We start from the raw sequence: 27,518 nt of genomic DNA on the forward strand, positions 1-27,518 counted from the left end.
CCATTGGGTGAGAACTATCCCCTAGGTCCTGGGAGCTCATCGGAAGGGCTTTTTAATGGCATCTTTCCCATGGGTTCTGGGGATGAAACTCAGTCCCTTGTATGTGCAAGGCAAGCACTTTATAAACAGCCATCTCCCCAGCCCTCCAAAGTACTTGGGTTTCTGTTAAAATAGGCACTATTAAACTGATTGGCTGAGGAGCAGTCTTGTCTGCCCTATTCCGTGTGGCTAATCTCTAACAACACCTTCATTTTTTTGAACCACTTTTTAACTGTTTTTTTTTTATATTGATACTTTCAGGTTAGCATACAAAGTAATGAGTTTCATTGTGTAATTGTTTTGCTGTTATTTTTTTTAGCAAGTTGTTTAATGTGTAGAGTACACAGCTGGGGCAGGTAGAGAGGCCCCACCCCTAAGCCAGAAGCTTTCCACCTCCTATGTCATCATATATCATCCGCTATTCTCCTGATCCCTGCCCCTGTGCAGGACAGTTTTATGGGCAACTTTATCATACACAGATCATTTCATATCTGACTGTATTACCTTTCCCTGTTCACGAGTCTGGTCTTCATGAGTTCACGTGTGTCCTAACAGCAACGTTGGAAGCCTCACTTTCAAAATAACACTTCTTCAAGTATGCCTAAAGATGACAGAGTACTTGGCATGCCCACGTTACTATAGAAGGTGTAGGCAGCAAAGTGATTTATGGTTAGAACCGGAGCCAGCTGACGTCTATGCTCAGCCTCGCTCTCCGAGGGTTTCCTTTGAGGGTGATTGCCAGGGCTCCCATTGTGCCTGTGCAGCTGTAAGCGGGGTGGAGGGGGGCAGTATTATGTTACAATTGTGAGGGCTGAGAAAAAATTTCTGGGTGCCTAGCAAGCCACACAATACTACAGATGTCTGATCTTTGTGTGCACCCACAAGGGTGAGCCTGCTTTGAACTGATGATGAAAACTGGGTGCTCCCATATTACTTGAGAAGGAGACAATGACCAGGTGCCCTTTTGAGACATGAACCACAGCGGTGCTCTCAGAGGAGAGCTGTGCCTTCCATCATGACTCAAAGCGCTCTGTTCCGACTCTTCTCCATGCCAACTTTGGTGGGGTTATTTTGCTTTCTGCAAGGGAGGCGTGGAGCACACTTGCAATAAATAATACATCAACATCTCAATACATAGTCAACGTAGCGAGAAGATAAAACAATGATATTTAATTTTAGTGGTAATTTTATTTTTCAGATGAAGACATCTGAGAGGTAAACTTTTAAGTCTGAACCTTATGTACAATGGTATATTTGATAAAGTGACAGCCTTCTTCCTTTTTATAACTGGGTGGCACATGCCTTTAATCCAAATTCTGCAGAGGCAGAGGCGGACTCTCTCTGAGTTATAGGCCAGCCTGATCTATATAAAGAGTTTCATGCCAGCTTGGGCTACACAGTGAGACCCTTTCTCAAAACAAAAGCCAACCATATTTGCTACAGTGATGTCTTTCAGGTACCAATTTGTTTTCATAAAATTTATTAGGGTGTGACTAAATACCCCAAATCTTGTGTATATGTTTAGCCTTTTACCATGGAATAAAGTTAAACTTAACATTGGCGAGGTGAAAAGGCCAAACAGCATTTCCTCTGCAAAATCTCTCTTGGCCTCTTCACTTTTGAGATAGGCTGTTATGTACCACAGGCTGGCCCAGAACTTGATATAGGTCCAAAGATGACTTTAAACTTCCTGATCTATTTATTTTTATTTGTTCTGTTTTGCTTCTTTATTTTTATTTGAGAGTGGGTCTCATGTATCCTAGGCTGGCCTCGGTATCGCTACATAGCGTAGAATGGCCTTCAACTCCTGATTTACTTCCCTCCACCATTGAACTGCTGGAATTACAGGCATAGGCTACCTTCTCAGGCCTGTGATGAATGTTTTCTTTGTTTTTAAAGAACTTCAAAATAGCATGCACGATGGTTGTACCACATCCCTTCCTAGGATGCACTCATACACAATAATGCTAATGAGAGCTGAATGGTTATAGTTCTAAAATCATATTCATATAAAATCATATTCAAAGTCACTATGCCATGACTATTAGGTGCCCTGTTATTACTGGAAGTTAGCATTTCTGATGTGACTTTTTTGGATGAAAGAATGAATTCTAAATGTTGGCATAACAGCATAGATTTCAATCTAATTTAAAGTTGTAATGACTTTCATTCAACTCAAAAAGGGAGTGATTGAAATAAAGATAGGGTTTTTGTTGTTTTTAAATAACTTCAGCCTAGGATGTCTCTATGAAGAAGGCTAATGGAGTTGCTGGAGTGGCATAGGACTCAAAGATCAGAAGAAGACTTCTCATAGAGCCATATAATGCCTAAGGCTACCTCACTGAGTTCGTATTTGCAAAATAGCAAGCCCAGAGGCTGAAGTTTCCCCCCTACTTTAAATCTGTTTTAATCCCTTTGTTGGTATCTGACTTATGTAAAACTTGTCTGCTGAGTCATTGATAGCACTCAGAATGAAGAGCCTTTGCGATTAGTTGTCCAAACAGCAGTCTGACTTAGAGTCCCTACTGGAGAGCTCTGAAGTGGTGGAAGGAAGAAAGAGAAAGAGAGGGTATTTTCTCATGGGATTCCAGGACAGCTTTGGACTTGTTGGTGGAATAATTCACGGGAATAAGATGCGGTGTCTTTCTGTCTTCCCTGAACAAGGACTTTAATGAAGAGTGATAAGGGCTAGGGTCTACTTGAGTGCATCCTTCCGCGTGTTTAACGTAGCTGTAGCTAGTCATTGGGGCACAGCGGTCCATAGAGAGCAGTGGTTCTCAACCTTGCTGATATGCAGCTCTTTAATACCCTTCCTCATGCTGTGCTGACCCCAAACCATAAAATTGTTTTTGTTGTCATGTCATAACTGTAATTTTGCTACTGTTATGAATCATCATATCTGATATGTATGCTATCTGATATGTGACATGTGTGTAAGGGTTATTCTATCCCCCAAAGGGGTCATAACCCACAGGTTTAGAACCGCTGCTGTAGAGTCGTGTAAGATACTGAGCTGGAAGGGACCTACAGATCATTGAACCTCAACAGCGGTACTGGATCCCGCTAGTAAAATCCAACTGCCATTTTTTTTTTTTGTACAGAATTTTGGGATACTATGTGTAAAATCTAGCCATTATCAAAATTAAAATTTGATAATTAAATTAAACTGATTATTATCTTAAAAATAAAGGTAATAATCAAAGTCTATAAATCCTAACTCTTACTATACCTTACCATTATCCATACTTTGTGTGGGTGTGTGGGTGTGGATGTGTTTGTGTTATACAAGTGTGTGCAAGCACAATCTATACATATATACCCATGTGGAGGCCGAAGGTCAACATCAGGTGGTATTCCTTAACATCTTGTTTCTTGATACGGTCTCTCTGACCTAGGGTTTGCCAGTTAGGCAAGGCCTCAAGGGAAACGATGAATTGAAGACAGGATCCTGAGTTTTGCCTTTTGTTCATGGTGACAGATGTTGAGGAATGGATCAAGGCTGCATAACACCACCATCCAGCAGTATGTTAAAGATGTGCTGCTGATTCATTTCACATCTGCTCCATGAGTTAGAAACACCTGAAGGCCCAGATACCATCTGTGTGCCATTGTCTAACAAGCTCCATCAAACCAGTTGGTACACAGAAAGGGCTCCATAAATGTTTTCTGGAATGACTAACAGTCCAGTCACATCTTGGCATTACATGGCCAACTCTCAGTGAGGGAAGCCTCAGCCATGGGATGGTGCCGGGTGGAATCCAGCCCACAGACCTTTGAGAACATCATCTGTTTGTCTTCTCCCACAGATGACGGAGGGCCGTCGATGTCAGGTACATCTCCTTGACGACAGGAAGCTGGAGCTCCTAGTACAGGTATGTCCCTCTGGGGCCACTTTCCTGGTTTCTTCCATGATTATTGAATGTGTTACAGAGGTAGATTTGGTGATGGACAAAAGGGGTTGTCTGCTGTTTTATGTCCCTGTCTAGCCAGACCTGTGTAACAATGGCTGGGACACGCCAAGGCATTTTGTGTGTATGCTATTTTTGTTCATTCTATTTCTATGTACATCATGCCTCTGGTGTTCAAGGCCAGATGTATATATAACCTATTGTTAAGAACTTCTAGAAAAGGCACTTCCGCAGCTACCATTAACTATTCTCTCTGCTTGGAAGGAGCTAACAGCATTGTAACCTAAATAACTCCTGTGTCACTAAACCCATGCAGTCTCCCTCAGAGAGTTCCTTCTTTTCAAATTAAGCTTTCATTGTGCCTAAAGAAAGGAAAAACACCTCTGTTCTTTGGCTGTCCCCTGAGGGCTAACAGCCTCCCTTTCACCCCATGGCTTGGGTTGCTGTCTCCATCAATGGCAAACATTTTGAGAAACTGAGATGAGAAATCAATGTATTCCAGCACCCCCAAACTGAGAGCACACACACACACACACATATATAAATCAGGAAGTCACAAAAGCTTTCAGAATCCCAGGTCCTAGCTATGCTCACCTGGCTCTTGAGAAGGTCATTGCTTTACCCAGAATGATGGGATGATTCATGGCTTAAATACTGTTGATATCTGGTTCAAGTTCAACTTTTATGACTCTTTTGATTTTATATTCTTGGATAGTATTCTCAGGATAGTCCATTTTTCCATCACACACAAACACACACACACACACTTACATTTTCACGTGTGTATTGAGATTACAAACAAAAACACCAAGTCCAGAGGCTGCTGGACATCTTGCCATGAAGATGGTTCAGTTCATCACAGGGATGGAATGCTGCCTGTGTGTTCACTGTCAGGGCACACAGGACACTGCAAATGATCCATATGCAGACTTGTCTCTGTAGCCTTGGACTTGGCTGCTTGCACTTGAAAAATGATCCAATTACAAACTTTAAGAGTTAATGCTTTCAACAGGATTCCAATAACAAAGCCGTTATAAATGTGTTACAGAAAATTGGGAAAACTCATAATCGCATCACACACACAGCAGTTATTGTTCTTGCGCTGACGGGATTTCTCTCCGACACGGTCTCATTTATCTATGTTGCAGAGTTGCAGTTTTAATATACACACAATGCCATGTACTTTATTTTCCCATGATCTGTGTGTCCTTCCTCGCATTTCCTATGTCGTGGTGAATTGTTGTTATCTTTGCTAAGAGCTGAATAAATTCCAGAAATGGATATATCGTTGTTATCTAATCACTCACCCATTTAGGTGCATTTAAGGTTGCTGTTTTTCTGCCTTACAATTTTCCCACTATTACAAATAAGTGCCGCGATTACCTTATCGTCGTGTATAGCTTGCCCACGTTTTAGACCGTGCCCTTATTAGGCTGGATTCCATGGCCTACAGCCTGTGAGCTGATTTGGCTGAGTGAGACATTACAGGGGAAATGTAGCTTGAACTACAGTTTTTCAAGTCGAGGAGCCTTCCACTTGCTGACATTTGGCCCTTGGGGTTGCTAGGAATCTGTGGAGGAGTTCATAGCAAAGTGGTCTGTGGAGTGTGTTTCGCATGCCTTTCTGAAATCCAAGCTTGGGGGCTTAGAAGCCACCCTTCTGGAACAGGAAATGAGATCGCGAATAGCAGCTCTGTTACTGCTGATTAACAAGCCGCTCTTGGGAGAGTATGAGTGGAGACAGCTGAGATGACTTGTCCAAGAAAAATTTAATTACTGATACATAATTTGAGAACAATGAGTTTGAACCCTCTAAAGTCAAAAGAGTATTGGATTCGGCAATCAGGAAGCTCATGCTCCCCACACCCTGTGTGGGAAACGCTTTCCCATTTTTAGTCTGTCTTCCTAGAACTCCCGCCTTCCTGTATCTTGTCCCATGAGCATGGCTAATTTCCGTTCAGTCTACAAACAGTTCACAGCATGGACGGCCTTCCCCATCCCTCACTCCCCCAGTGGCTTTCACAGACCCTCCCTCTGTTCCTCTGGAGACCGCACTTAGCTGTTCCTGATTGGAGCTCCTCCCTTACAACCCAAGTCACACTTCATTAGCATGGCTCATGTGGTAACCACTGTGTCCTTGGTGCCCAGGGTGATGTCCGGCATGTAGTGTCGCCAGAGGCATCATCCTCTTGCTTCCTTGGAGGACTTCTTGTCGAAATACCAACTGCGTAGGATACGCTTCAATATACACAGTGTACACACATGCACATGTGTGCACACACACATATAAAAAGATTCCAAACGCCATGGCAGAGTGGGCCTCAGTGTAACCGGGAGAAACTAGACTAAAGCTATTGGACACAAGCCAAACTTAACATTAGCATTTTTCTTCCTTCTCGCAAAGTTCTTTTGTTCAGCATTACAGTCCTGTTCTCCACCCCATGTAGAAAAAGCTTTGGTCCTTAAATGGCACAGACATCTCAGCTCCATACCTTTGTGTGTTCATTTTATCAATAGCTTAGTTAGTATTTACAAATCCTAGCTGTCGTTATGGAAACGGTATATATAGTTATTGCACTTGGCTTATATGTGTCCCCCACTGCCCCCCTTTACTCCTCTGCCACCACTTATGCTGGTCTCCTTGTTCCCCCAAGCATTCCGCCTTGCATGTGCCTGCATGCTTGCGCACACAGACCCATCCTTAAATTCATATTCTACATATGAAATAAAATGTACAATTTTTCCTGTCTGTCTCTATTACCCTATTACCCTTCGTCTTTAGACTGCTTCCTCCCCTATCCCATAGTCTCCATTCTACTTTTTTGTCATATATATTCAAATCTAGATTCTACATATGAGAGAAAACCTGGTATTTGCCTTTTAGGCAAATAAAGCTTGTTTCACTTAACATCTACATGAGAGTTAGATGCAACATCTGCTTTCCTGCAAAGGATGTAATTTTGTTCTTTTTTTTTTTAATGGCTGACTAAGACCACATTTTACATATTTACCACATTTTCCTTATCCATTCATCTGTGGTGGCATCTACCTGGGCTCCAAACCCTGGCTATTATGAATCGTACTGAAACAGACACCGATGTATAGGTATCACTGTGGTACCTGGAAAAGTTTACAAGAGCAGGAATCGAGTTTGGAGGAACCATTTGTCTCTCACAGAGAAGCAAACAGGTTGGCACAAGTTGGCCAACCGAGAGATATTCTTGAGAAGTGGCCAAGGTGCCACTGCAGTCTGCTGCTACTTGAGATGATTTCAGGAGCTTCTTCTGCCTTCCCCTCAGACTCCCAGAATCACGCAAACCTGTAGCACAAATGTCACAGAAGTAAGCTGAATTGACTTCAGCTGCTCACTGCCTCTTGCTGACTGTCGCCTCGGGGTGCTGGGAACATGACAGCCACGTAAATAATTTCAGGCAGTCACATAAACTTGAGCACTATTAGCATAACACTTCTAGAAAAGAAGGATGTGGTCACACAGTTCTGTCATTGGACGCTTAACCTTTAAAGTGTGGTATCACTGAAGGAAATCTGCTTCCAGATCCCAGTTGCCCTAGTAAATGAGCCTGAGCCCTATGAGGGAGGACAGGACTCAACAGAGCACCTGGAACACCTGCTGGGAGTCTAGCCTAAGTCCACAGGCAACTTTTTTGATACCCGTGGAGCTCCTTATGTCCTTAAGTTTCCCTCGGATCTGGAGAGGTGACATGAGTGTTCACCCAACATCCTAAATGTGTCCAGGTCACCCTCCAACACATAGTGCCTTGCTCTGTCATTCAAAACTTCCTAATACTGACATATTGACTAAAAAAAAAATCAAAGCAAAAAAGAAACCTTCATTGGAGTAAGAGGCCACCCTCATCTGTGTTTCTGAGTCTTCCTGAGTGTCTTCATGAGGCCTTGGTAGCCAAAGCTGGGACATCGGGAATGTCTGTGTTCAGCTCAACTTCTCAAGTCTTGTCTTCCTATGGTTGTGCCTTTAAAATTAGTTTTTTTCTGATTGGAATGCGAATTTGCAGGAGCATATAGAAAGAAACAGAAAGGGTAAAGGGTGGGGCAGGGGAGCTAGGGGAAGCGGTGCATGCCTATAATCTCCTCATTTATAAGGAAGACACGGGAGCATGGCTCCTGTAATCTCTGTGTTCAGAAGGCTTGAGACCAGCCTAATTTAGGACAGGCTCCTTAGCCAGATCGTAACTCGAAACATAGCAATGTGTTTAGTGCTGCTGGGAAGAACTTAAGGAGGACTTAGCGGGATTTCCGAACACTGCAGGCCTATTGGCGAAGCCCTGGAAGCTGTTCCCAGGGAAGGCTCTGGACCTTTCCTCCTGGGTGTCAAAAACAGACTGCCTTCATTTTCAGTAGAACCGAATGGTGGAGGTGCAGCTCCTTCTAGCATGAGTCTCTGTAGGTCTTGGATACGGGACCATTTCCTGCTTGACAGGAAGACAAGCTAGCTCAAGAAAGCAGACGCTTGCAGACGCTCACCTTCTTAGCCCAGACCGCCCCGCGCACCCCTGCTGTTCTCATCACTTTTCATGAGTAGAGATTTTTCTCTGCCAATTTTCTCACCTCACATAATGAAGCTTTGCACACTTGAGTCCTATCTGCCTGTGTAGACGGCCACTGCTGCCTTTGATTCCCGCTGTGTCTAGAAAGCTGCAATGGGACGTGAGGCAGCATTCTGAGTTTTATTTGCCTGAAGATGGCCATGCCCCTCTAACCCAGTCTCCTGGTGGCTGGTGGCAGAAAAATCTAAACTGTCCATTTCTTGTAATAAGGGAACAAAGAACACCCACAATTCTGAGAAGTGGGGGAGACTCTAAGGAGTAGATGTTTCGGGGCAGATGTTAGGAAGATGAACTAGACAGCACCGCTGTTTCTTGTGCTTCTAATCCTGGAAAGGACCCGAGGGCAGAAACTTCTAGTGTCCCTAGGCTTGTAAGGCAAGCATGTTAGTTGCTGACTGACCCCTCTATCCCCTCAGCCCTTTTGTTTCCCTTGAACTCAGTTTCTAATGAAGGCATGCCCAACCTTTTGACATCACAACATATAGTGTCATCTATAATGTTCACATCTGAGAACCTCAGAGCAGGGTCCCAGGAAAGACAAACCACAAACTCGCCAAGTTTCACAGCTATCTAGAGATACATTTGATGGCAGTGGACCAAGGGCTTTCGTCCTGTGAGCTGTCTGATGTAGACACAGGACAGTAGGTGAGGGGATGGTTGCCATCCATGCTTCTCTCCAGCAGAGACACTGGTCTGTATTAGTCTTAAAGGTTAAAGAAGTTAGTGTGGGCTTCGAAGAAAGTAGTACTTGGGAGACAAAGTTGACACACTGCCTACTATGAACTAGAAAAAAAATGGGCATGTACTTATTTTTTTTAAATGTCTAGACTCTAGGGGCTGGAGAAGTGGCTCAGCAGTTAAGAACAGTGCCTGTTCTTCCAGGGGACCTGGGTTTGATTCCCATCACCTGCATGGCAGATCACATCTGTCTGTAACCTCAGTTTCAGGGGACCCAATACCCTCATAAGGACATACATGCAGGCCAAACACCAATGTTCACAAAAATTAATTAATTAATAAAAAATGTCTAGACTCTAATAGTGACACATAGAGTAAATGATCAGACTTCGTGGGTGTGTGCCTACATGCTTACTGTCACAATCCCTCCTACATACACACACTTACTTTCACGGTCCCTGCTACATACACACGCTTACCCTCCCAGTCCCTCCTACATACACATGCTTACCCTCCCAGCCCCTCCTGCATACACATGCTTACCCTCATGGTCCCTCCTACATACACACGCTTACCCTCACAGTCCCTCCTACATACACACGTTTACCCTCATGGTCCCTCCTACATACACACGCTTACCCTCACAGTCCCTCCCCTACCACTTCATGGTTAATATTCTCAAAAATACAGTGAAAGGATTGGTTTCTCCCAAGCAAACCAGGAATTCCCCGAAAGCACATGTTGCCAAGAAAAAAGAAAAAAAAAAGTTGATTCCATGAGCAGGGAGGGCAGATGGTGTCTTCCGATTGGCTGGCTGGTCTGTCTGCTGAAGCCTGGTCCATATCTGCCATCTGCTTCCGTCTGTGCTCCATTCACCAGGAGTTCCTGCCTCAGCCAAGGGCTAAAGATGCGTGCAGAGGCTAGGAGCAGACAAAAGAACTGAGCATCATAAACCTTCTGTCCTGGACCTCCCAGGCCACCTCATCAAGAAGAGCCAGAGGGGTGTGTGACAGCACTGTGGTGAGCTGACCTCTGCCTTCCGTGGGATTGCCAGCATCATTTATTAGGCTCTGTTCTCTGAAATAGGCACACTACCAAATGAGCAAAACAGATGTCTCTCCAGCCCCTGGGGGTGGCCAATAATATTTAACATCTTAAAGGCACATGGTAAAGCAAACAAATGTGACGATAGCGTAGACAGATGACGTGATGGTAATTCCATATGCCATCAAAAGTTCATCTACCAGCGTGGAGGAATAAAAACAGTTCATGAAGTATGCACGCGTGGATGAATAGCATCCTCTTTGGGGAGAAGCAGGGAGATGTTAGACCTTCTCTCCAGCAAGGACTTTAAAGTAATTTAGGGGATGGTGGTAGTTTGTGAGCACCTCTTTCTGTGCTGGATGGAAACAAAGCCGAAGGCCAGTCCTCCCTGGGGGTTGTGAGAGGGAGCCGAGTAGCAGGGAAAATCAGATTGATGCTACCATCTGGGAACCCCCTCACACATGCATGGCTCCAGAGCCAGACAGCTCAGCCAAGCACAAGAAAGGGCGAGGGTGGAGAGCAGGCCATTTCAGCACCTCCAGCCTCAGGGCTGACTAGTCCAGGATGTTGGTTGCCTAGCAACCCCTCTACAGAGCTCCCATTTCCCCATGCCCTCCTGCTTCCTCTCATACTGCTCCTCTGTGCCCCGTTTCTCCCTTGAAGTCAATCTTCATATGGTTTAGAAATGTACTCATTGAAAAGTGCCAATATTTGGCTCAAAGCAGAAGCTGAAGGGAGACTGAGCAAAGCAAAGGAAGACATAGTAAGTTCCCTTCCTTGGGAGCGCTCTCAAGTTGCTCTCTATCATTTGATTTTGGCTTTGGTTTTCCTGCGGGGTCCTTTGCAGAACCGTTTCCACATGTCCTCTTGGGTACTGCTATAAGAGGAGTCAAAAGGACCCTCACGAGAGGCCTGTGAACTATGTGTTCCTTGCTAAGGAGAAAGGAGAAGGGAGTAGATGAGCGAGACAAGCTAAGCCCACAGCTCCACATAACAGTTCAGTAGAATGTGAATAATCTTGTTGATAGAGGAAACAAATGAAACACGCGCGCGCGCGTGCGCGCGCACACACACACACACACACACACACACACCTGTGCACACCTTCGAGGAAGGTTTGGAGATGGAGAGGAGAAGCTGGTCTTCATGGAGAGAATGAGTGACAGGAAGGAACCCAGAGGTTAGCACAGCCAGGGTTGGTGCTGGCTTGTATCTTAACTCTCAGACTGGTTTTGGTGCATTGCCCCATTGAGATACTAGCTCACAAGGTTGGTGTCTGTTCAGCATGTTATGTTATGGCGATCCAGCTTCCCTTCCCTTTGGGGTAAGAGTCCATGTCTAGACATGAGAAATGATTGTTTAGACCATGTCTTGCCATCTTAGTTGCTGCTCTGAAGAAACACCATGACCAAGGCAACTCTTATAAAGCATTTAATTGGGGGGTTGTTTATCATCTTAGAGGGTTAGTCCATGATCACCATGACAGGAAGCAGATAGGCATGGCACTGGAATAGTAGTTGAGGGCCTTAGCAGACAGAGGAGGGGGCGTGCCTGGTATGAGTTTTTGGAACTTCAGAGCCCATCCCCAGTGATACACCTCCTCCAACAAGGTCACAACCGCTGCAACAGGCCTCACCTACTAATACTTCACAAACAGCTTCACCAGCTGGGGACTAAGCATTCAAATATATGAGCCTATGGGACCATTCTCATTCAAAATTACAAGTTTAGTCGCTGCTTCTTGTCCTGCAGATGGGCTGATTTGTCCATGCATACTCCAGGGTGGTGGGGACAGCTGTCCTTTTTTCTGCATTTCTACCCATGAATCCTGTCCTCTCTGGTAAGGAAGGACCCTGGGAGCATGTGGAGGCAGATGTGCTCACTTCACTGGGGCTCATCACATACACCCAGCACAAGGTGAGATGGATGCAGCATCCTCAGCTGTGAGAGGTGACAGAGGACAGAACAGGAAGTGGATCTCAGCACTCCGTCTTGTGCAATAAGTCCTCAACCCTTAAGCCACTGCTTTCCCACTTCACACTCAGCACAGAGCTGAGGACTAAACCATCCCAGCTGTATGGATGGATTTCACATCCTACCTACCCCATCACACACCCCTCCAGACACTTGCAGATCTCCATGACAGCTCGTATGTGTGTTGTGTCCAACGACACACTCAGTCCCAGTACCTAGACCCTCCTCGTCAGAGCTAGGTGGCATCTCTTGCATCTGCTCTGAGTATGAGCTTCTGAGTCTGTAGTCCACCACATACCTACACCCATGATTCATTGATTAAATACCTCCCTCATCCCTACCTCTTGCAGTATATCTCCCTCATAAGGGCTCGGCCTTCCCGCTCCTCAGCAGAGGACACCACACTGTAGACACAGTGCTCCTCACAGACTTACTGTGACAATCATGCGTGGAGTTCTGAAGTAGTACTTGTGTCCCGCCCTGTGTTACTGCCAGTGTGTCTAACACAGCATTTTCCAGAAGCTCTGTGGCCCGTCTCTACTTCAAAGCTACTCAGTAGCTGATCTTATTTGAATTTCTCTTTTGCTTCTCAAGTCCCTCCAAAATCTAGCCTATTCCATGTTGACAAGAGGTGGGACATCAAGCAGGTGAAGCGAGGGTTGTGCTGTGACATCATAGTTGCTGCTGGAGATTTCTAACTGCACTGAATTGAGTCTGTAATTATGAGCAAAGATGACCACAGGCCTTTTCCAGAGTCTTAGGCCAGTGCTTCTGTAAAGGCCTGCTGCCTCATCTGTAAAATGGGAATTAGCCTTGGCTTTGGGGAAGGGCATGTAGAAGCAATGGACTGTTCCATTGTTTGTAGGAATGTTATTTCTAATTAATTTGTCTTTCATGTGACCGTGCTAAAAACTTCAAGGCATATTTGTAGCGTTCAGCTACGGTCACTGAACAAGTAATGGGCTGATGGTCCATCAAAATACACTTTAATTACACTGACATCATCACCTGGTCTGTTTACAGGTACTAGTCACTACTGCTCGTCTTCCCAATGTCACATATAACTCACACAACAAGGTCATAAGATGGTGAGGGAAATTTATGTGTGTGTATTTGTGCAGGATCTAGATAACCATCTAGAGGACTGGTTTAGGTTTTGTGTTCCAATTATGTCGAACCTAATCACTCCTCCTTCTCGAAGATAAAATAGGGGGAAATAAGCTTGACAGTTGCCATGACAATGCTTTATAAATGACCCATCCTGAGTACTTCGTGTTAACTGATGGGGAAGAACAAGCCTATATGCCTGGGTCATACTGGCTAGGCTCTGTGGGAAAGTTAAAAATGGAAGGCACATTCTCTTCTTTATAAGCAAAGCCGTGGTTGAATTTCTCAGCCTGTGACTCAGACTTGGGTTACCACAAGTTCAAGGCCCTGTATTAACTGCTATTTCCCAGAAGGCCTGTGTACCTTTCATAGAGGTTGCAGTCCCCTGACCCACGTTTTACAGTGCACAGTGGAAATGGTGTGGGATTGGTGTCTTGGGGCATTCAGACACATTCTGCTCCGCTGCAAGGCTCAGAGTCCTGTGTGACAGAGAAGGCTGCTGGAATGATAGCAACCTCCCAGGATTCCCTGGAGAACCCTATTCCCCTAAAGAATGCTTCGGGACCAGTGCACACTGATTAGGAATTTTTTTTTCCTTTTAGGGAAAGCAGTTTTAAAATTCCATGTGGAGTCCTTTGAGTGTGGTAATAGACCAGTATCATGATTGTTCAGTCTTAAATTGTTGATGGATTGTAAGATATATTGCTGTAATAAGCAGGGCCATATGTTGGGTTTATCAAAAATCTGTATAAGCATTCCTCCACTCTGACCTTCCTTCTGCTCAACAGTGTCAGTGGTTTAGAGAATAGCAAAAAGACTAATATCTCCATATTTCATGCTGGGGCCATTGAGAACTGCAGTGACCCTCCAGAACACCTGGGAGCCTCATTCCATTGCACCACATGTTACCACACATGACTTACAGAGTCACATAGCATGGGGAAATTGTTGCTCTTCACTCCCCTCTAGATATGAATCAACTGACCCATAAATTAACACATATCTTGATACTGAAATGCCTTCAGTATTGTTGGGTCTGTGAAATGCACACACTCATCTAAACACTTATGCAGACCAATAACACACATACACACATGTACTCACATCCATGTGCTTATACCCCCATGAACACATTGACACTATCACAGTACTCACATGTATACACAAGTACACATGCATAGGGCACACAAATATATAGAGAGATATAGATATAAATACACATACATATATACATACATGAAGTAAAGCAGTGAAATCCTATGTACCCTTAGTTTACCAACACTTATCTCTCCAAACTATACTCTTTTCTTAAAGCTTTTATTTGTATTTTAGCTTCATGTGTGTCTGTATCTGTGCAACTGTGTGTGGGTATGTGCACAGGGACCAAGTAAGTGAGAGGTATCAGATGCCCCTGGGGTGAGAGTTACGGGAGGTTGTAAGCTACTTGTTGTGGGTGCTGGAAACCAAACACAGACCTCTCTAGAGGAGCAACAAATATTCTTAGCCACAGAGTCAATCTCTCCAGATCCCAAAATGCACTCTTGAATAAGATAAAAATGGTTGTTTTCCTACTCAGTCTGACTTTTGACTCAGTGATACTGGGTGAAGTTGATTCTAGGTACACCCTGTAGTCCTTAGCCTATGTCCTTGCCAACAGGAATGAGTATATTGTCACAAGGTGGCCAGCCCCAGCTATCCCACATATCATCTCCTCTTGCAACAGCAGAAAAAGGACTCTTCATTGATGTAGAAGCTTCCCAGATGGTCCCCAAGTCTGTTCCATCTTCCCACCCAGACCATAGTGGCTCATCTCTTCATATCCACAGGGAAGTGGAATGAATGCATTTGTTTGAAACAAGCAGTTCTCAAAGAATGTTCCTAAAGGAACTACAGTAGCATTGCTCAGTCAATGTGGGAGCAGGCTCAAGCCATCCAGAACCTAACCCATGAAGTCCCAGAGCATCAGGATTAGAGGTATACTTGGCCTATAGGAGTCTCACACAGGAGACTGCAAGCTGTCTGCTTTTCTGGAACTTGTTTGCATGACTTAGAGGTAGAGTAATACAGGGGAGTGGGTCACAAACTGTTGTTTTAAAAGAATTAAAAATTGTAAAGCTACATGGTTGGCAAGTTCTGTACCAGCCAGCATCCCTGATGTCTTCTCCCTATCATTTCATTATCTCCCTCTTCTTCCTCTCCCTCTTCTTCTTCCTCTTTCCTTCTCCTTCCTCCTTCCTCTTCCTTTTCTTCCTTTTTCCTCTTCTTTCTCCTTCTTCCTTCTTCCTCTTCTTCCTCTTCCTTCTCCCTTTTTCCTCTTCCTTCTTCCTCCCCTTCTTCTTTCTTTTCCCTTCTTCCTTTCTTCTACTCTTTCCTTTTTCTTCCTCCTCTTCCTCCTTCTTTCTTTTTGACACTGATCCTATTGGATGAGGACTCCACCCATATAATCTCATTCAAGCACCTCTTAAAGGTAATTTCAAAATCTAGTTACTTTCTAAGGAACCATGATTGGGATGTTAACTTTGAATTTGAGATGGCTCAGCGTTAAGAGCACATACTGTTCTAGAAGAGGATCCAAGTTCAGTTCCCAGCACCCACATCGGGCACTTACAATCACCTGTGACTGCAGCTCCAAGGGATACAGTGTCATCTTATGGCCTCTTTAGGTTCCTGCACTCGCATGTACATACTCACACAGAGATACATACACGTAAATTTAAAATGAAAGTATTTTTAAAAGACAGTGAGTTTAGAGAGGGCACACTTCAGCCCATAACCATGGCCATGACCTCTTTGAGTCTTAGGATTTATTTTATTCTTTAACATGTAAGAATAAACAATAATCTCATTTTGGAAAACAGCTGGAAGCCCAGAGCACAGCAGTCTTGAAGATACCTACTAGCCTGTCCTTGGCAGTGCTGCAGCTCCTTCCCATCATTTGTATAAGGACACAGTGGTTTGCTGTCTGGAGTGAGCCATCGACTTCTCTGTGTGGAAGCAGCATTTCCCAGGGATGGGCTTCTCCATTCTGGCTTGGAAGGCTGCAGTTGCCTTCACACCCCATGTGTCCAGAGCAAGCAAAACCTCAGCTGGGTTCAGCCCTTGCCTGCTCAGACCTGAGTCATCACCCCTCCAGCACTCTGTCACAGCCACTGTAAGAGGAAGCTGATGACTCCCAAGTATCTCTCCTCCTCTGTGGCCACACGCAGCAAGCCTATATGCCTGGGACTCAAAGAACCTTGAGTTAGTTTGGACTGGCTTTCTTTGACATAACCATGTGGAAATCCAGAAACCCCATATGCCTAAGCCATCAGGCTCTGAGAGCTCACAGAACACAGGGACCAGGATGCTAACTACATCCAAGGCCAAATTGACTGTGCCACCACCAAAACCCAAGAACTTTGCAGCTACACCAGGAATTCCTTTTGGCAGGAATTCTGTGTGTGGCAGGAATCCTGTTGGCTGAGCTTTGACACAGAAGAGGCTCATTCAAAAGTTATTTCCTAGGAAACAGCTTAGTCTTACATCCACATGAGTTACTAAATAAGTGGTGGCCTCCCCAAAATTCCTCCGGAAATGGTGATTCTTCCCACCCAGCCCAGCCCAGCCCTAAAGCTACGTTAGTCATCAGATGCCTTTTCTTCAATGTCATGGTTACAGCCAGTGCCTTAGACCCTTGTACTAAAGGGAAACAGCCATTGTCCCCATCTCCCGGGAGGCTTCAGTCTAGAGAGTGAAATGTCAGTCAAGTCAGATATATAGAGAACCATTTAGAAAGGAAACAGCACTGTGAACCAAGAGGTGGAACAGCAAAGAGATAAGATTATTAAATCGGCCACCCATACACAGTGTGTGATAGCTCGGAGCCTTTCCCAAGTGAGAGTAGAAAAAAGGCTGCCCTGTCTTTCCCAGAACCTCTTGGCCTGCTGTATCTCTACATCATTTTTAAAACGTTCCCTGAGCAGGTTTCCGTGGAGACTCCCAGATTCTCAACAGCTATGACGTTAGGAACAGGAAACAGAAAGAAGAACATGAGGGATGGGGTAGAAGGCACAGAGGATCCTCTGTGGTCCTGTGAAGGGAGGTACGTATGTTTCACAAGAGGAGCATAATTCAGATTGTGAGATAGGATTTTACCATGTAGTTCAAGATGGTCACAAACTCAGAATTCTCCTGCCTTGTCCTCCTTAAGGCTGGAATTACAGGTGTGCAAAACTATCTGTCCTCTCTCTGTCAATCTGTCTCCCCTTCCGTGTGTGTGTGTGTGTGTGTGTGTGTGTGTGTGTGTGTACGCGTGCGCGCGCACACACGCATGCACACACACATCAGCCAACCTTAAATATCATTGCTCGGTTGCTGTCCACCTTGTATTTTTGAGACAGGGTCTCTGGCTGGCCTAGGATTCACCAAGTAAGCTAGGCTGGCTGCTCAGTAAGAGCCAGAGATCCTCTTGCCTCTGCTTTCCCAGAACCAGGATTGCAATGATACACCACCTTCCCTGGTCTTCTCTTTCCTTATTGAGATTCAAGATTGACTATCAGAGGTGAAGCACCTCGGGACCTCTTGATCAGAATGGAGAGGTGAGTTAGACCTTGGGTGAAGCATTGTTCCAGTGGATAAGAACCTGGAAGGTTCTCATTCAGAGTGACAGGTTATCCTACATAAGGTGGCTAAAAACTTGGCCCTGTGACCCTTTGTTACTGTTGCACATTGCCACCTGCTGATTCGGAGTATTGGAAAGTTAAAATCAGGGTCAGTAAACACAGTCAGAGGCTTGGCTGAAATCCTTGACTTCTTGGGCACAGAGGAAACTGTGGCTCCGGGCTTGGCCTGTGCTGTGCATTGTGAGAAATTTCCTTCCAGATTTGTAAAGAAGGGAGAAAGGGGGCAGATAATTGGTTTTAACTTGCATTTGTGATTTTGGGTGGGTCTCTGAAACATAAACTCCCTGTGGAAGCATTTCCCCTAAACTTTCATTCCCCCCATAAAATGCCCTGCAGCGATGATCTGCATCAGGAAGTGAAATACGCTTTACACTTTTTTCCCGTCTGAGACGTGGTACCTTTACCCTGTAAGACGCTACCAGGGAGACCTGCAGTAAAAATCTCCAGGCGCCTGCCTGCCTCCACATACTCTGAACAACTTCTTAAGGCCCTTAGGAATAGGACTTGATGTAATAACACTCCAGAAAATGGCAGTCTGGCTCCGGGGAGACATACATCCTACCTCAGTTCTCTTAAGAACCACCTGGGTGGCTCTGGTCAGGCCACTTTGCTTTTTTGTGTTTTGTCACCCCAAAATGCTGTATTTACCAGGTATAATTTCAGCACTCAGGGGGAGGAGGCACAGGAAGATCGCAAGTTCAAAGCCAGCGTACTCTAAATAGTAACGTTAGCCTTGTCTCAAATGGAGGAGAAAGGAGGGAAGGGGTACAGGGAGAAGGGTATTCTATACCTCTGGCCTCCACATGTATGCACAAGCATGTAGACATGTGCACACATACCCTCACACACATAGTTTTGAGTGTATGTGTGAGTGGTGTGTGTGTGTGTGTGTGTGTGTGTGTGTGTGTGTGTGTGATCTAAACGATTCCTTTCCAGAACTTCCTAATGGTCTCCATCTTGGGCTCTGATGATACCCTAGTGACGTACGTCTGTGTGCATGCCATCACAGGGAAGTACTGACTGTCTGCAGGTCCGTCAATTTCCAGAGGGAAAGTCAGAGAAAAGACAAACAGGGAAGAGCTAAGAGCGAGGTCTTAAACAGTTCAGAGAGGGTGGGGCTGTCAACTTCTTCAGTTTGAATTGTCAGTTCACTGTGTCTCCCGTGCATTTAAATCACTCGCTTTTAATGGTTTTCCTGGACACATCCCGCATCCACACGGCCTGTCTGGGTGCCCATCCCTTTCCTCTGGATGCCTTTCGTGATCCTCAAGACTGCCCTCTGGACCGGAAATTTCAGGCTCATCAATCTAGCTTTCCTAGTGCCCCAGGAGATGATATTAGTCTCTTCAAACTTTCCTTTCCGTGTCAGGCTCTTGAGTTCTGATGCCCTTTGACTATTCAGAAATGATCACTCAGAGGAGCTCAAAGGAGCCCCAGGGGTAAGGGGTCTGATTTCACCCATTCTTCTTCCTCTTGGAGCAGGGGACCTGGGGCTGAGCTCATGTCTGAAAGCAGGGCTATATTTTAGGAAAGACTGAACTAATTTGTATCCAGAGACTGGCTGCAAGCTCTTTTTTTTTACCCCCTTTCTCTCTTACATTAGCAGTGCTGTGGATAAAACCCAGGGTCTCCTGGTTGACAAGCATTCTCCTGCTCAGCCACATCCTGCAGCCTCCAGAGACCAACTAGCCAGCTTTGCTACCTAGATATTTGGTCTTTTTAGAACTAACTTCTGTGGGTCCAGTGAGACATGTGATAGAGAACATCTATCTTCAAGTCCCCATAAGTGATGACAAGAGCTGACAGGCTTGCTATAGATTCCTTTCAAATCTGGCGAGAGGGGAGACAGACATCTCGTGTAGCTTAGGCTGGCCTCAAACTCCCTATGTAACTGAAGATGACTTTGAACTTGTGATCCTCCTGCCTGTACTGGGATTTCATGTGTGAACCACCACAACCAGTTTTATGAGATACAGGAGATGGAGCCCAGGTTTTCGTGCATTCTAGGCAGACACCAAATGAGCTACCTCTGTGGCCCCTCGGCCTTTGAATTTTTAACACAATCACATACCACCTTTTTGTTTCAAAACATCTCTTAATAGTCATTTTGAGGGGTGATTGAACTGTATAAAATTATTTTACTTTTCTTTATTTTGTGTAAAATATGGCTTTGTGATACAGCCCAGGTTGTCTATGGTACTCAGTGTGCAGTCCATTATTACCTGTGATTCACAGTTCTCCTTTCTCAACCTTCTGAGGTCAGGGATATAGATGTTCACCACCACAGATGGCCTGAACTGTAAGCATTTAAGGCATACAATATGCATGTCTGGACATGTGTGTATACCTGTCACCATAGAAAGGCCTCTAGCAAGTTCTGCAACTACAGCAGCCACAAATCCCCGCCCCAGCCCACAAGACCCTGCCCTCCCCCAGACACTGTGTCCTTGAGTAGAAGCCACTAGTTTTTCTGCAAGGTGACGCCATATAGCTGAGCGAGCAGTTTGAGTGTTTACAAGATCCAGGGAAGTTTTGGGGAGCATTTGGAGGAAAGTCAGGTGATTTTGTTTCCTTGTTTAGCTTTCCATGCCTTTACTCACGTTTACGCAAGTCTGAGTGTATTGGGCCAGGAATGCACCATGGGACGTTGTACAGCCCTGGAGGGCTCTTAGGAATAGCGAGAAAAAAGCCAGACCCAGCTCACTGTTCCTGGAAAGTTGTACTTCTTCTTGGCACAGATCCAGAAGACTGAATAGGAAGAACCTTGGGACCTGTTTTTTTTCTTGCTGTTGTTTTGTTTTGTTTTGTTTTGTTTTCTCCAAAGCTAAACCTCAACACAATGCTGAAAAAGGGCACTGACCATGAGGGTTGGGAGGGAGATTCATGGGTAGCAACAGGGCAGGTGCCCATGTAGGAGTGTGAGATGCTGACCTTTCAGATGAACCTGTGGATCCTACCTGATCTCTTTTTGTCTTGGGTTTTTGGCAAAGACTTCACAATCAGGCTTTGAACCCCCGAGAAAGTTCCTTGTTGATCTCCCAGGTGTGTAGACAAGAAAACCAGTGTTAAGCAGAAGTCACCAGGGGTCTGTTCTTTCTCAGATGCTGAGTTATAAAAGTTTCCTTTCAAATACATCTACCTTGTTGACTTGCATGCAGAGACAATTATCTGAAATTGAAGAACAAAAGATAGCGCCACAGACGGAAAAGACGAGACATCTCTCTTGTGGTTCCAACCCAGTAATGAACAGTCAATGTGTCTTTCTTTATGTGGACAGCTGTGTAAACACGTAGAACCCACATCATGCCTCTCTTGTAAGTGCCATTGCACCAGGTGCCCACTCTGCATTGCATTCTTGGAAACAGTCACTCCATGACTGTGGTCTGTGGCTTACTGTTCAATGTCATGGGGTGACTTATTCAGAATGACACTGGTAAGGGCAAATTTAAGAGTCAGATATTTTGCAATGTTCTGTGCCACTTAAAACAGAAGAAAAAAGAATTAGTGTCTTATATTCATGAAAATCGAGACATGTTACTTCAAATGACATATACATGACATTGACTCCCAATTTAAGCCAAGAGGAAGTGATCCATGTCTCAAATCACTGAGATATTCTTCCTAAACTGGTTTTGAAAGAAAGAAAAAAGATTAATTAAAAAAACCCAAAAGTTTTAAGTTGCATAAAATGTGCAGATTTATCTTCCTTAATGGGGATATTTCCCAAATTCCAAAGGTTCATATTGCACGTGAATGACTGTGTTTTTGTGACATCGCTAGATATTTGTCTTTATTCCTTATGTTTTTAATATTTTGTATTCATGAAACATTAGAGTGAAGGACTGGGCAATAAAAGTGAAAAAATGGTAGTAAAACCAATTAATAGTATTGGGAAAGGCCTGCACAATAGGCATGTTTAAATCCCTTCCTCAAACATGTTTTCATGTTTCAAAAGTTTGAAAACATCACTGATTTTAAATTTTTTTCTTCTATCATATTTAATGGGTATCAAGTGTCACTTTTATGTTAAAAAAAAAACTATTTCTGGATATTGGCTTCTCAGTCATGAAACATGTCCTGGGTCACCTACTTAAAAACAAGACTATAAATTTAGGTTATATGTTAGAAGGCAGTTTTTTTTTTTTTTTAAATACAACTTGTATGAAATACACCTACTGTCTTAAGTCTGCCTGGAAAGCCTTTGGGTATCCAACACCTCATTAGTAAGGAAATTAGTGTTGGTTTGGTTTTGGCGTTGCTGAGAATGGAACGTGGGACCTGGTCCTGGTAAACCAGTCTTCTACCACTGATATGCCCCGGTGTCTATGTTCATAATACTACTCAAGAATTTCATATTATTTTTCCCTCTTTAGAGGAAAAAGTAAAGAAGTGCTTAATGTACCCATAGACTCTGTGTTCACAAAGAGGCTTGAACAGTAATTCACTTAGCGTGTTTCTGACTTCATTTTCCAGAAGAGAAGGGAAATGAGGTGGTGCCTCAAGGTACTGAAAACCCAGTCTTTCTTGTAGACCGGCCCCTACCTTAAGGTACTCCCTCATCAGCAGAAACCCAGATCTGAGACCCAGATGTAAACACTACCCTCCTGTGCTTGGCTAGTTACCAGGGCTGAAGCAGAGCCAAACAGGATCTCCCACAGAGAGGAGTTAACAAACCCTGGGACAGAAGCTACTGCTTGATCTACCCCTTCTCACCCACATTCATTCTTCCCCAAGAAAGCAGGGAAGATTCCTGGTATACCTGGAATTTGTACTCTCTGGCTTTCTGGAATGTTCTGCCCGTTCTGAAAACTCATACACTGGTGGTGAGAGTCTAGGTCGGACTGCTTACCACTGAGACAGAACATGGTAACCATTTTTGACATCTCTCCAAGACAGGAAGTGTTATCACACGGTGGTTAAGAGAGGACTCTGAAAGCAGCCAGCCTGAATTTGTCTTTGAAATCCTCCACATCTCCACCTGCAGTCACTTCAGCTTCCCAAACATTGGGATTACAGGCATGCATCACAGGGTCCAGATTTTAAAAATTCAAAATTTAGACAGGTGTGGTGGTGCACGCTTTTCATCGCAGCACTGAGAAGGCAGAGGCAGGCAGATCTCTGAGTTTGAGGCCAACCTGGTCTACAAAGCAAGTTCCAGGACAGCCAGGACTGTTACACAGAGGAAACCCTGTCTTGAGAGCAACAAAACCTCTCAAAACTTGTGATACTGAATGTAAACATATACACGTGCACAAACACACACATATGATATTAGACTTGAATATACATGGTAAAGCTTCCGTTTCTTTCGTCATCTTGCTTTGGTTTCTCTGGGAAGCAGGCAAAGGCCTCACAGAAAGATTAGATGACTGTGCAGGGATTGTAATGACCGAGGGCAAGGGCTGGTTCTGCTGGGGTGATACTGGGTTAAATGAAGTTCATGGTGGTAGCTGTAGATCCCAACTGTGCTGTACTTACTTAGAAATGCAAAATTCTGAAGTTAGTTATCTTAGTTAGGGTTTCTATTGTTGTGAAGAGACACCATGACCATGGCAGCTCTTACAAAGGAAAACATTTAATTGGGGTGGCTCGCTTACAGTTTCAGATGTTCTGTCCATTATTATCATGGTGGGAGCATGGTTGCTGCAGGCAGATGTGGTGCTGGAGTGGTAGCTGAGAGTCCTACATCTTGCAGGCAACAGGAAGTCGACTGAGATACTGAGCATAGGAAACCTCAAAGCCTGCCCCACAGTGACACACTTCCTCCAACAAGGCCACACCCACCCCAGCAAAGCCACACCTCCTAATAGTACCACTCCGTATGAGATTTTAGGGGCCAGTTACATTCACATTAATAAAGCTGGGATAAGAATCTTGACCGCTGCTCCCGTATGAGGACTCTTTGTTGACGTAGGGGATAAAACCCAGAACCTTGCACGTGGTAGGCAGATGCGCTACCACTGAGCTACACCCCCCCGTGTCCTCGTGGCTTTGGAGAAGATGCGCCTTCGTTGTTTTTCATCTTTTCCTTTGAACCCATCCTTGACTTCTTGGACCGTCAAGAGAGGCTGACTGTGGGGCTGGGACAGGCAGCCATACAGATAACGACATCCCCTTTGTGCCTATGGCTTAGGCCATAGTCTGACCTTTCCTCCTTCAGATGAAGGGAAGGGGTGAGAGGTGACAGCTCTATGCCCAGTGGACACTCAGCCTGCCCCAGGGTTATAGCCTGTGATGATTTCCCTCTTACAGGCTGACACACTATTATGAATGCGAAGCCTATTAACTCTGTTCCAGAAAGGAGAATGTGAGGCCTCAAGAGAGCAAACAAGGCCAGCTGAGGAAACTCACAATGCAACTGCAGATGAGGTCATGGCTAGGCTCCAGTGCTGGTGACAAGGACGGGGTCAGAGGGTCTGAGGCGTTGCATGGGAACCGTCTCATTAAGAGTCCTCCAGTTAAATGTTGCAGAGTGCCCCGTCAACCTGATGTAGTTAATGAAATGCTTGGGACGAGAAGAAACAGGGAGGAGGAGGAAAAGGCAGAATGGAATGCCCGTTTATCCTTCATCTTCGTTCACAGTGGTGCAGCTTCCTCCGTTTTGCTAATGCATGGAATGCAGAGGGAATCATATGTGGACAAGATGGTGTTGGTTCTCAGTGCCGGATTCATAACTAAAGAATCTCAATTAGCAAGCGGAAATTCCCAATGGTTGAAGAGACTTCTGTGAATCAGCTATGGGACGCAGCCCCGTAAACTCAGGACTTAAGAGGCTGAGTCAGAAGGATTGTGATTTCAAGGCTAACCTGGGCTACCTAGCATGATTATATCTATGAAAAAGAAGTCAGTGAATGGAAATATAAGATGCAGCTGAGTATAAAATGCTTGCCTAGGATGTGCAAGGCCCTTCGTTCCATCCCAAGCACTAGAGAAAGGAAAGAAAGAACTGGCTGAAGTAAGGGAAGAAGGGAGGGGAGGGAAGGATGGAAAGGAGGGAGGCAAATAAAGAAAAAGATGCCTCCCTGAGCCCTGCTAAGTAAGAGATCATCAAGAGACTTTGGGAGATTCTGGACTTGGCAGGAGTTGGAACTGAAAGGTGAATTGGCCAATGGCTTACAAGAGGGCTGGGGAAACAGAGCCCAGCTAAGGTGGGATTTAAAGAATCTGAAAGCTCCTCTCGTCTCTGTTCACCGTCCTTCCGGTCATGTATTCCTTCATTAGTCCACCCCTGCAGTCAGCCTGCACTGCCCAGCCAGCTCTGTGGAAATGAGGAGCTGGGTTAGTTACTTATCGAATGGCTGTAACAAAGACCTGGCAGAACAGCTTAAGGACAGAGGGGTCTATTGGGCTTACTCTCAAAGGTACAGTTTAGTATAGGAGAGCATTTGTGGAGGACGGAGCTTGAGGTAGCAGGCCACTGTGTATCTACAGTCAGGAAGCAAGGACAGCTGAAGGCAGGTCTCAGCTCATTCCTTTTCCTTATTGTGCAATCCTTTGGAACCTTAGCCCCTGGAATGGTACCACCCATATTTAGAGTGGGTGTTTCCACCTCTATTAGCCTAGAATTCCCTCACAGAACTGCCCAGAGGCTTGTCTCCCTTAATCTAGATCATATCAAGTTGACAAACAACATTAACCATCACAGGTATACACAAATCAACTCAAGAATAAAGTTGGAAACATGTTGGGGCAGGTGCCCCAGGCTGACTTAAGTAACTCTCTGAAGGCTCTGTGAGCCCAGCCGTACAGCTGCTGGGTCAGTTGGACCAGGTACCCAAGACTTGTGTGCAAACCAGCATTACTTTCCCCCCGGCATGGCTGCCAAGCAAGGTCAAGAGTTAAGTAGATGTTCGGAATAGAGAAAGGAAGGGCCAATGTATCAAAGAAAGAGCTCTAGAGAGGCTGAGCGCCTTGTGAAAGAGCAGGGCCATCAGAAGCAGAGAGCTGAGAGACTCCTTTGCCCTCTACTCTACCCCCACCCCTACCCTCACTGTATGCTTCTCTTTCCCACACCGCTGGTATGCTTGCCGAACTGCCAAAGAAGAAACAGTGCAAAGCCATCCCTGTTTTCCTGCCAACCACACAAGCACTTCCAATCCATCTTCAGGTCCAAGGATGCAGGGCTCCATTCATCTGCTTTTGCTTTTCTGAACGTGACTTTTTGCAAATTCCACCTCTCTTCTTATTAGTCTGCAGGGGCTGGTTCACGTTGCCCAAATTGGGACTGACTTCGTGTTTCTTGTGTAGTTTGGTTTCGGGATCAAGACAAAATGCCAATGCCAAGCAGCTTAATAATGACTGACAGAAGCACATGTTTGACCCCTGACTAAACTCTGCCTTCAGATCTGCCCCAGGTTGCGAGGACTGTACACAGAGAGCATGCGTGCTGGACTGTCTGCGTAACTAGACTAGAAGTCATTTGATTCAGCTGCAGTTCTGTTTATCCCAGAAACCATGCTGAAGACATACTCTCTGGAGACCCTGGTGTGCACTTCTTGGGTCTACTTACGGGAAGAGGCTTGCCTGGCTGGCCAGTAAGCCCTAGAGGTCCGCCTGTCTCCGTCTCCTCAGGACTGGAATTACTGGTACACACACCATGCCTGGCATTTTTATGTGGGTTCTGGGAATCAAGCTCAGGTCCTCACACTCAGAGGGCAAGCACTTTACTGATTGTGCTATCTGCCCAGATTTCTTTTGTCTGCTCTTGTAGCCCATCTTTCTCTTTGCACATTCGAACTCAGTGTCCAGCCATGAGAATTACAGTAGTCTCCCTTATTATAACATGAACACCTTGCAAAATCCCCAGGATACACTTAAAGCTATCAAAAGTAACAAACTCTATATACACCATGTTTTTCCCTATGCATGCACATCTATATTGTTTTATTGATAAATTAGGCACAGTCAGAGATTAACAGCAAATAATGAAATAGAAGAATGATAACAATGTACTGCTATGAAAATGATGGGATATCTTGAAAGGGTTGCGGCAAGCAGGTACGGTAGCACACACCTACCATTCCAGCACTTGGATTTCTAAGGCAAGAGGATTATGAATTCAAGGCCAGTGTATACTACCTGTCCTCCCAAAAAGAAAAGAAAATGTGAGGGAAAATGCTAATATTCTATTATTATTGATATTAATATTTTATCAATGTAATTCATACTTACATTAGTGTCAGAAAGGTTAATATTTTATTAACATAATTTGTATTGGTATCAATGTTTTTAGCCCATTGTCGACAGTGTAATTGGAGACACAGCAAACAGAACTACGGAAAATGAGGAACGACAGTGATTTGTCTGACCTTAACCATGTTGGTCTCAATTTCCCTGTTTTATTTAAAACTCTGTAAGCCTCTCGTAAATTTCTTTTGGGAAATGAATAGGGTATAGGAAAATAACTATTTTTGCATATTTATGTATGAATGTGTGTGCTGACGTGTGTCCACATGTGTGGGACAGACCTATGCAGAGGTGCACGAGCACATCTGAAGGCCCAGGGCTGACATCTGTTTTTGT

The 27,518-nt window shown here is 44.8% G+C and overlaps 1 protein-coding gene across 3 annotated transcripts in view; it reads left to right on the top strand.

The window, feature by feature from the left end:
- Nucleotides 1-27,518, top strand: part of Frmd4a (FERM domain containing 4A) — a 310,427-nt gene that overhangs the window by 127,835 nt on the left and 155,074 nt on the right. For all 3 annotated transcript variants that reach the window (XM_038333067.1, XM_038333064.1, XM_038333065.1), the window contains exon 2: nt 3,846-3,911. In XM_038333067.1, coding sequence (XP_038188995.1) covers nt 3,846-3,911 — 66 coding nt within the window. The remainder of the gene's footprint in view (nt 1-3,845; nt 3,912-27,518) is intronic.

Source organism: Arvicola amphibius, chromosome 6 (genome assembly GCF_903992535.2).
Source record: "Arvicola amphibius chromosome 6, mArvAmp1.2, whole genome shotgun sequence".
NCBI classification, from domain to species: domain Eukaryota; kingdom Metazoa; phylum Chordata; class Mammalia; order Rodentia; family Cricetidae; genus Arvicola; species Arvicola amphibius.